Source organism: Lynx canadensis, chromosome A2 (genome assembly GCF_007474595.2).
Source record: "Lynx canadensis isolate LIC74 chromosome A2, mLynCan4.pri.v2, whole genome shotgun sequence".
NCBI lineage: Eukaryota > Metazoa > Chordata > Mammalia > Carnivora > Felidae > Lynx > Lynx canadensis.
In genome coordinates this window covers 86,895,689-86,907,107 of record NC_044304.2, presented here as the reverse complement: position 1 = coordinate 86,907,107, position 11,419 = coordinate 86,895,689, and the positions used below count along the sequence as shown (strand labels likewise).

Here is an 11,419-nt window from a genome sequence, read left to right as displayed (position 1 = left end):
TCCCAAGGATCTGTAAATTGTTACTCTAGCCACCATCTTGGGTAGGACCTTAAGAATGCCTCCTCTCCCAGAAGTTTCTCAAATAAATACATTGGTCTTTCTCAGAAACATTCTCATGCATAAATTTTTCATCTTTTTATATAACTTTATATTTGGATAGCATTACATAGTTGAAAAATGATCTTCCCATATATTTTCTTGTTTGAGCCTTTCACGAAACAAGTACGTAAGTATTCAGCATAATTGGGTTCTTTCCCATTTATAGTTTAGAAGGGTGGTATTTGGAAATTTTGAACAAATAACTCAAGTCCATCTGGACAGTAAATGGGAAAATAGTCACTAGAAGCAAAAGAATGAAAAGGGAATTTTGAAAGATTATGCATAATCATAATGTGTAAAAACTGGAATATCAGTTAAATGACTAAAACCCCCAAAAGTTAGTGACTTAAAATCAGACAATAATTACTATAATAACTATTATTCTATTTCCTGATTCTCTCGGTTGATTGGGCAGTTCTCCTGGTCTCACCTGGCTCAGTGATGTGACTGTAGCCAGCAGATATGCTCTCTGAGGCAGGGAGGGTTCTCCAGCGGGACTCATCAAGGCCTCCGCTGGGATCGCTGGAGACTGGGGCAGCTGGGCTCCTCTCTTCATGGAGTCTCACCTCCTGAGCTTCTTTAGATTATGGTGGTCTCTGAGCATGAAGAGGGCTATATAGGAAGGCTAGCCTAGCAAGTTACATGCCTCTCCCACTACATTGTCTTGATAAAAATAAGATAGGGGTTCAGCTCCAGTCTAAGTGTGAGGAAACAGTATCTCTTGATGGGAAGCATGGCAGTCCCACTTTACATGACAAGAGCCCAGAGAGGTAGTGTATATTATTGTCTCCATTTTTACAGTTGAGGAGCCCCACATTCTAAAAAGCTAGTGACTCGCTAACCCAAATAGATGTAAGATGGCAGAGCTGCTGGGATTTAAATTCAGACATTGTCAACCAAAACATCATGTAAGTAGGACGTGCATACATGTCTCCATTTTCCAAAGAGTAGGGAGTAGGTTCTGAATTCTAAAGTCTATTTATGAAACAGGTGAATACATAATGCTGAATCATCTATGTTATAACATCATGACTTGTTGGTAATTTTCAACTTAAAAAGTAGTAGTGTAAAGTGGCATAGTAACTAAATTTATTTCATTTCATTTATTTATTTGTTTACTTATTGAAGTTTATTTATTTTGAGAGACAGAGTGAGCAGGGGAGGGGCAGAGAGAGAGAGAGAGAGAGAATCTCAAGTGGAGCTGGAACTCAGGAACCATGAGATCAGGACTGGAGCTGAAACTGAGAGTCAGATGCTTAAGTGACTGGCCACCTAGGTGCCTCTATTTTATTTTATTTTTGAGAGAGAGAGAGAGCATGAGCACCAGCGAGCATATGCGGAATGGGCAGAGTGAGAAGGAGAATCTTAAGCAGACTCCAGGCCCAGTGCAGAGACCAGTGAGGGGCTCCGTCTCATCATCACGAAATCATGACCTGAGCCAAAATCTAGAGTCAGCTGCTTAACTCATTGAGCCATCCAGGTGCCCCTATTCATAATATTTTATACATCCTGTACCCATAGGAACATATTTTAAGTACAATTAACTTTTTCTTTTATTTTAAATTATATTTTGCTGTAGAATATGTATAAAAGGGGAAACAAAAAAACCCCACAACTGCCTGATAGTCCAGATGTCACAATTCAAAAATAAATTTATCAAACTTTGTTCTAAAATACTTCTCATGTGTTTTTTTCCTCAAAATGGAGAAGCCAGTTCATAATCAACTATAATCTCACTTGAATTTCCTCCACTGTAGCTGCAAATCTCATTTTAAAGAAAAGCTAACAAAAAATGGCTTAGAGCTGCAATTGAGAAGCAGATCAACCACAGTGAAAAATGAAGTTGGTCCTTAAACCACTGCAGGTACTTGCTCCACTAAATTAACACAATCTTCTCTTACCTTTCACTAGAGAAGGAACATTAAAAAAAAGGTATGTACCTATATAAAAATGTCAGACTGTCTATATTTATACAAACATGAATATATACATCCATACATACACTAAAATGCATGGTCTTTTAAATATAGAAAGTATAAGAATACTTTAAGTTTTACCACTCATCAAATAGCACGAAATCACTATTAGCCTATATACCGTGGCACTTTTTTTTTTTCCAGTTTCTTCATAGGCATTTGCTACAAAATGACGTTAGAATTTTGCTTACCTAGCTTAACCCAAGTTCATTGTTTTTGTGGTTTTTAAAAATGACTACTCATAATTATTGGGACTCTTATACCATAAAGAAAAATCGACAAATTCATTTTGGAAAATATAGAAAATTAGGAAGAAAAAGTAAGATTACTTATCAAATACACAGTAAAACCTTGGATTGTGAGTAACTTGTTCTGTGAGTGTTCTCAAGATGAACAAACATTGCTAATAAATTTTAACTTGAGCAAATGAGTGATGTCTTGTAATACAAATAGTACATCAGGCCAAATGTCTCATGATCACAACTGAGCCAATGGTTCTTGAAATTTGCTTTGATATGCTTTGAATTACAAGCATGTTTCTGGAATGAATTATTCTCATAAACCTAGGTTTTACTTGTATGGGTTTTGTTCGTTGGTTTATTTGATTTATTTCCTGGGTTTATTTTCTATGCATTTTAGTAGTTTAATTTTTTTTTTTTTTTTTGCACAACTGTGATCACATAACTTTATGAAAACTTATCCTATGTATACTTTGTGAATTTTTTCCTATAATGAACTCTTTAAAAGCATTATTTTAGGGGCGCCTGATTGGCTCAGTTGGTTGAGCGTCCAACTTCAGCTCAGGTCATGATCTCGCAGTTCATGAGTTCAAGCCCTACATCGGGCTCTGTGCTGACAGCTCAGAGCCTGGAGCCTGCTTCAGATTCTGTATCTCCCTCTCTCTCTGCCCCTTCCCCGCTCATGCTCTGTCTCTCTCTGTCTCTCAAAAATGAGTAACGTTAAGAAAAATTAAAAGCATTATTTTAAATTAATATTTTCATAAAATACAAACATCTGGTTGTACCAGGTTTTACTTTTCCGTTCTTATTTATGAGGGCAGTAATGCCTTTTTATTTATTGCTATTATAAATAATTCTCTAGGGAACATTTTTTTTCCACAGTCATTTTTGTAACTCAGTCTCTTTGGTAACTGATTTCCAGAAGTGTATCACAGATTATGACTCTTTTTAAGGCTATTGATAGATATTGCTAAATTATCTTCCAGAAAGGTTCAATCTATTTATACTCACAAATTTAGCTTATGAAAGGGCCTATTTTACAAAACACTTACTAGCACCATTATAATGGTTTTAATAGAGATATAATGGGCATTTAATAAATACGCCCATATTAAGATAATTGCTTACTAAATAGAGTTTAATAAATACATGCTATTATTTTTAAATAAAAGGATAAATTAAATTATACAAGGATTATTTAATTGTAGGTTTTTAAAGACTACTGAGACTACACATTTTTCTATATTGGTGAAGACTATTCTGAGTTTAATTTTTGCAGACCCTGAACTCATTCAAGTATTGCGCATGTGACATACAAGGTGGTCTATTCGATTTTATCCTGGGTTGAGTGGTATCTGTGAGGACCATGGGTAGACTGGGCAATTTCATGCCAAGCATTCATTATCTAGTCATATTTAGTTGTTAATTATCACATTTAGATTTGTTCTAATCTACTAAAATAGAACCTACCTGGGGAAGGGAGGCAAGAAGTAAACAACGGAAAAGATCTGGTTTTCTAGAGTTGAGAAGCCATTTTAGAAAGACATAATGGTATATAGCAGTGAAGGTGTTCATAAATTGATCACTTTTATGACCTACCTATCAGGCTGAGTGAATTGGAGCTGAACTATCAGCTTGTTAAATCAATCCAAATTCAAATAAATATTTACGGTAAGTATAATGAACAGGGAACCACAAAGATTTTGAATATAGCACCATTAGTTAATTTGCAGAATGAAACTGTGACATTTTTTCTGGGTAAGCAAGAACAAACTCCATAAAGTTATCTATAGCATTTGACTTCTCATCCTTGTACTCCCAGAATTCTGAGAATTCGCACACAAGCAAAGCACCTGGCTTTTGCTCTAGTGTTTTTCTTTAGATCTGAAACACCTCCCAAGCACAAGCAACTGTTAAGCCTGAATGGAAGACTGAAAAATTAAACATTTTTAGAAACTCACAGGTATGAAGATCCTAAAGGCAAAATTATTTTACAGAGTCAACAACCAAAATGTTTCCCACTTGTTTTCACAGTGCATTCACTCTTTCTACCACATGTCCCATTTCCCTGTTTTCTGATGTTTCCTCCTGGGAGAGGAGGGAAGGAGAAGGTGAATGCACATGTTTTCGCAATGGGCTATAATACTCCCATCTTACAGATTGTGACTTCTTGTTTAGTCTCCACACTACTTTGCATATTGATTAACACTTATTTCTTTCTTATTACTTTAAAGGTTCCTTTCCATCTATAATAAGAGAGAATATAGCGTTAACAATTTGTTTTCTAGTTTAATCATTATTCTGAGGCTAGACTTTGAAAAGAGTGCTCATCCTAGCAATTTTTTAACTTCGTCGTTTGTGGATGTGAATACATAGGATGTATTTTTATTGTCACAAAACTAGAGTTTGAGTCCTAGGGGCTGCCTGGGCATTGGAGCAGTTACTCATTTTGTCAGAGATTCAGGATTATGTGCCAATTATCTCTTTTTTGAAGCAAACTCATTTTTAGAAATATGATGATAACAGATTGTCTCCAAATGTGCCCCTCAGAATGTTAGGTTGCCTCATGTCATTGGTTTGTATGAGGTGAAAGCATTCTCTTTACAAAGCATGACTTTGTAGCTTTGACTTTGGAAGTCACATCTCAATGTGTTGTAAGAGAATTAAACTTTATGCAAAGTTATTATGGGAACCCAACCAGCAGTGAAACTTCATCTGATGACTGGACTTTTTAAAAAGCAGTACACGTTGGGGTGTCTGCATAGCTCATTTGGTTAAGCATCCAACTCCTGATTTTGAATCGGGTCAGGATCTCAGGATTCATTAGATGGAACACCCTGCCCTCCACCCCACTCCCCCAGCTGGGTGTGGAGCCTGCTTAAGATTCTCTTTCTGCCCCTCCCCACTGTGCCAGCACTCTCTCTCAAAATAAATAAACTTGAAAAAAAAAAGTGTCACAAATTTTATAACTGAACCATTTTTTAGTTCTGATACAGGTGGAATGCAAAATATAAAACTTTCATAACACTTATTGTAAACACCTGGAAACTCTCTGGGCAACTTATTCATTTCTATTATTTATTCGTTCCCGTTGTTAGCTTTGATTTTCTTTAATCTCAACAACTGAGACATTACGTCCATTTTGTTAGCAAAGGTAGATAGTAAAATTGGGGTTGTGGATTCGGTGTTGAAGGAAAACATTCCTTTCGAGGAAATGTAGCAAGAGGAGTTTGTGCGTTTGGGGTGAGTGGGGATGGGTTTTAGTTACAACTCTGCTGCTAGCCATCTGTGTGTGTCTGTACAGATTAATTCCACTTTTTGGGTTATTTGTCCATTTGTACAAAAAAGGACTGAATTCGTGTTTTCAAAATTTCACACCATTTGAACATTTTAATACTCTACAATCTGAATCTTACTACAGTATCTCCTCCATAATTTCCCGTAACCCCTTACTTTTGTGTAGTCCCTTTAGGGAACGATACAATGATAAGCATTCAAAAACTTTACCTCCTTGCGGTTGCTGTACCTAAGGTTTTAATGTAATTATTCTGGAAAAGTCCTAAGTGAAAAGGTCCAGTTTCGGCTCCTTTGGGGGAATTTGTCCCAAAGGCATCAGAGATTTCTCCTGTTTATCTCGTTACCTGAATCCATTACTAAAATCTTTAAAAACGCTCCCTTAAAAAAACAAAAAAAAAAAATTTTTTTTTTTTGAAACTACAGATCCCATGAATCAAAGAAGGAAACTGACACCTCCCCTCCAGCCCCTCCCCACCCCTTGACTGTAATCCGCTAAAACTCAGGTTGAGGCATCCTGAAATATGCCTGAAAGAAACGCCGGCTGTTGTCCCGGTTTTCAGCTGCGCTCTCCCCGGGCTCCTTTAAATCGGTGCTGAGAGTGTGGAAGGATACAGAGCGACGCAGAACGGGATGGGCGCGGGTGCGGCCATCACCTGTTCCGAGACAGGCATGCGCACTGCGAGGGCGCGGGCGAGGAGGCGGGGCCCGGTGGGAGGGGCGGACGGCGCCCGGCTGGCACTGCTCAGACCTGCTTCTCCCGACTCGGGGCGCTGAGGCGGCTTCGGGGAGTTGTCCAACATGGAGGAGGCACCAGCTGCAGGCGTCACCTGCGAGCGGGACTAACACCCGCCTGGCGTTCCGGGCAGCGGTGCCGGGTCCCGAGCCCTGGGACTCGGCCGCCTGCACGCCCCACGGCGGACCCCGGCTCCGGTTGCTCGTCGGGCCGCGGGCTTCCCGACGGGGACGCAGCGCAAGGAGGGAGCGCAGCGGCCCCGAGTCCCTCTGAGCCATGGGCAACGAGGCGAGCTTGGAAGGGGAAGGGCTCCCGGAAGGGCTGGCGGCGGCGGCGGCGGCGGCGGCAGCCGGAGGAGGGGCTGGCGGGGCGGGGAGCTCCTTGCACACCGTGATCCCGGCCGGCATGGAGGCGGATCTGAGCCAGCTGAGCGAAGAGGAGAGGAGACAGATCGCCGCTGTCATGTCAAGGGCGCAGGGGCTGCCCAAGGGAAGCGTTCCCCCGGCCGCTGCGGAGCCGTCTTCCATGCACAGGCACGCACAGCATGATGTATATGTCCAGGCATATATGTACAGCTTCCCGTGCACATATGTGCCAACCCGTATGTGCCAGCACGGCGGTACATATATGTGGTTTCCGTTCATTTTATTTTCCCTAATGGGGTGACGAGAAAGAGATCATAAGCCTTCTCTGGGCAGAGTAAAAATGATGCATTGTAGAGTTTCTAGTGGGATAGTCAAGGGTTGCATTCCTGGAACTGTGATTTTAGGTTGTGATTTTTGGCCTTTTGGAACCTTTCCCCCCTAGGATGGCGTGGAGAGACGCCCTCCAGTGTTTTACTAATCTGGAAGTCTTCCATTAATACAAAACGGACGTGTTGGGAAATGGATAGAACTGGGTGTTTACCTGTCTCTGTTTAAACCTCCCCAGTCATTTCGGCGTCTTTTTCTCTGTGAATGATGTCTGAAATATTTCTGTAACAATACCTTTAATTCCCTGGGAGGTGATTTGTCCTTCCTTCCCACCCCACCCCCAGAGGAGAACAGGAGCTGTTTAGGTAGAAGGTATAGAATGAATACACCTTTTATATTCAATGAGGGACCCTAAAATATATTATGGCATTAGACAGGTGGTTCGGTCGCAGCGGAGCAGGTGCTGTACATGTATTTCTGAATTAGCATATGCTATTTTTTAAACTATTGCTCTTTTATATGCAAAAGTATCTTACAGTTTAGAACATGTGAATTTGTGTTATCTTAAAATTAGTTTCCAGTACATAGTTTTCAAGTCAAACCAAATAAATGACAACTTGTACAGGCAATTAAGAGCTATTCTGTAATATTACCGTATTAATTTCCTTCTCTAGCTCTCCATTTTGCTTCATCTAATAAATTAGTTGTTTTCTAATTAGAGCCCTAAGAGGGTATAATCATTGTGCCTGCCCTGCCTTTATTATTGTAAACAAACCCTTTAACTTTACACCCTCCCTTAGCGAACAGTTCTCTGTCCGTTGTCCTGAAACCATTCCTGCTTTATGTTAACTGAAGGGAGACCTACAATTTTCACTTGAGATATTGAAAGATCTGGATATTGTAGGTGTAGATTCTTATCCTCTATTTCATAAAAATAGTTTAACTTAGAAACTGTCATATACGTATATGCATATAATTTTATCAAATAACTTTTAACGTAGGATAAGTGTCATGGATAGTTGCAATATTTTTAACATAAAATCTTAAATTTCTACAATATATCAGCTAAAAATCCTGTGTTGTTGAAATGAAGCCACGACTACTAGTAAAAACCTGACCCTTTATATTATATGTGTTTTTCTAACTGGTAATATATGGGGTTGTTTCTTTGGTATAAAGCCTTTTCTATCCATTATCTTAAGTATTAACAGCTTATGATATGCACCATTTTTCTCTACTGATGAAAACTTGGGAAAATTTTGAATGCTCATATATTATATTTTTATGGGATAATAATGAGGTACAGTGCTTCTATTAGCTTTTTAGAAATGTATGTCAGCTCTTCTATAGTTTTTCCTAATATGTACATGCAACAGGTTTAGCATCCTGGTTACATAGACCAAGAAAAAGTTTGAGCTTTCATTTCTGCATTCCTAACTTTTCTTTGGTTCAGAGGGTGGCTGAAAAATACTATTTCAGCCTATGAAACTGGTTTTATACAGTACTTATATCAGATTCTCCATTGATAATTTTGTTAGAGTAGAATTATTAGTAGGTAATTTGTGGTCTCAAAACTTATTGGTGACAGCTTCATCTAAACAGATAAACAATATGCTGATTTTTGAAACCTTATATTTTACTGAATGATGTTTATAAAAGATGCATAATTTTTGGAAATTTATTATCCCCGCATGGGATAACCAAAGAAACACTTGGTTTAGATTCAGATTTTTAGAAGCACTCTAAGTATATATAAAAAAGCGTATCCAATTTTTTAAGGTTTGAAGGGGTTAAGTGTGTCAGTTAGACATGGAAGTATTTTGTTTTGTTTTTAAATAAGGGTTGAGAGTCCAAAACCCTAAGTTCTTATCCTATTCATTTTCACTGACTCAAGGCAAATTGTATATGTGTTTCAGCCATTGTGCCTCAGTTTCCTTGCTTCAAACAAGGCAAGTGACACTTGTTTTACCTATCTTGTAGAATCATTGTGAGGATTGGTTAAAAGTTGACAGGGATATTTTTGTTTGAATTTTAATTTGAAGGAACTCTGTAAAGAGTAATAATATCAATCTCAGCAGTGGATGGCACTGGCAGTGATGGCTTCAGACAAGTTGTGTATTGAATTATGCACTGTTAGGAGTTATTCTGATGTATCTACATTTTTTTTTACATGTGGAGAAGTCAGTGGAACTCCCACTCCCCTCCCCACCCCCACCAGGAGTCCGGATACTAGATATCTGTGACTAACTGTTTTTTTTTTTCTTTTTTTTAAGAGAGCTTGTGAGCGGGGGAGGGGCACAAGGAGAGAGAGAAACAGAGATGGAGAGAGACAGAAAGACAGAGACAGAGAATCTTAAGCAGCTCCACATTCAGCATGGAGCCCGATGCAGGGTTCAATCCCAGGACACTGGGATCGTGATCTGAGTGGAAATCAAGAGTCAGAGGCTCAACCCACTGAGCCACCCAGGTGCCCCTGTGACTAGCTAGTTTTATAGCCTTGGATAATCTATTAGCCACTTTAAGCCCTAGTATCCTCTACAGTATAAAAATGAATAGATACTCCTGAAGTTGCTTGTATTTCTAATATCAAAAATTTTATGTGACTCAGCACTGTCAAGTGTCATTGCCTGATGTGTTCCATTAAAAAGTTTTTTTTAGCATTCCAACTGCTTTTATATTCTTATCCTTGAATACTGTTTACCTCATTTGTAGCTGAAATATTTTTTCTGCTAAATGATGAAAGAAAAATTCTAATCTGGTGATGACAGTAGTAATGAAAGAGGAGGTTGTTTAAAGCATGGGTAGTTACAAGCTAGAAGTTACAGGTTACAAACAAAATGTTCCTGAATTTTTGATTTATTAAAGACCCAGGGGAAGACAATTTTATTACTTGGTCAACTCATTCTATTTACAACTACAGGTTTGAGAAGGGCTTTACTGAAAAGTGCTTCTGATTAGCAGAATATTTCATAGGAGTTCTGACTGAATCTGTTATTTTCTTTAGTATTCCTTTGCATCTCTCCAACTGGTAGACAACTCAACAAACATTTTTCTTCCTAGAGGAGCAAGCCAAGCCCAGGTTCTAAAATGCATATAGAATGTTTGCACTTATGCCTTGGAAGGACTGCAGAAGACTTTGAAAAGAATTGATGAAGCATTAATCTAGCATAAAACAAAAACCTGATACATTCATCAATTCATTGTCATCCATGTGTTCATTCATTCACTCATCAAACATGCTCTCTAGTTAACAGATTCAGTTCTAGTGATGCAAAGATGAGTGAAACACATTCCCTCTCTAGGAGGTCCCAGTCTAGTTTACAAGGCACAGATTGCATTTTCGTCATGTTTGTTTTTGACAGAGCAACTGTTACACCAAACAAAACTTCACTGAAAGACCATAGTTAGCTAAGACATCCTTATATTTTTGTTCAGGATTAAGCTTATATCTCTTTTAATGATTGTCCTTCTATTTCTCACATCCACATCTCTATGTTTTACATTAACTCACATCATTCTAGTAACTGAAATTAGTTTAAGTTGTAGGGCAATCTTCATATCTGTGTCAGTATTTTCTCAGGGCTTTTGTTAGACTATATAACTTATACTTGTAGGAAGTACATACAATTGTAATTTCTGCTGGAAGCAGCTTGCTTTGAATTTTGGTGTTGATAACACAACTACTTGGTATTCGCAAAGTTCATTTTTTATTTGTTTTGTACATAGGCTGGATTCTGTGAAATAACACAAACAATGATTAAGCTTAATAGTATTTTCAAGAGGATTTCGTTAAATTAAGAATAGATTTCTTTTGTACTCTGTTTAAATGTAGGTCTCTAGGACTCCACAAGGGAACCAATTCAAAAAAATGCCTAATAATTACTCATAAGACAGGGACTTCTCTAACGAAGTTCCTAAGATTGTGCCCTTTCATGGGAGTGGTAGATTTCATTAATTGAATGTGGATCATTTCTAGAATAATGTGAAGATCTAAACAGTGGAATTTCTGGAAATAATCCATCTTAGGTCGTTTACTATGGCTTTTGCGGCCTGTAAAGAAACATTCAAAATCATTTTCCCAAAATGGAAATACGTAGCTTTTTAAAAGATAGCTATGTTAGAATTGTTGGAATTAATTAGGGTAATAATTTTAGTTCCTCATTTCAGTTATCTCAAATTTCCTAACTTTTTTTTTTTTTCCCCTGGAGGGAATTGCCAAAACTAAGAATTCTATTTATTTATCTTTTATCACAAAATCACTTCTTGCATACCTTGGCTTGTATAGATTATTTCCTTTGGACTTTTTGCTAACTAGAGGGAATGCTTCTGTGTTTCTTTCTGTTATGCCTTATGACTTGATCTAACTCAAATTTCTGTATCCTT

General features: G+C 38.2%; 1 protein-coding gene across 1 annotated transcript in view; it reads left to right on the top strand.

Annotated features, from left to right (window-relative positions):
* Positions 1-6,620: 6,620 nt before the first annotated feature.
* The window catches only part of PCLO (piccolo presynaptic cytomatrix protein), a 421,831-nt gene continuing 417,032 nt past the window's right edge, over positions 6,621-11,419 (top strand). The window contains 1 exon segment of the mRNA XM_030307861.1: positions 6,621-6,877. Coding sequence (XP_030163721.1) covers positions 6,621-6,877 — 257 coding nt within the window.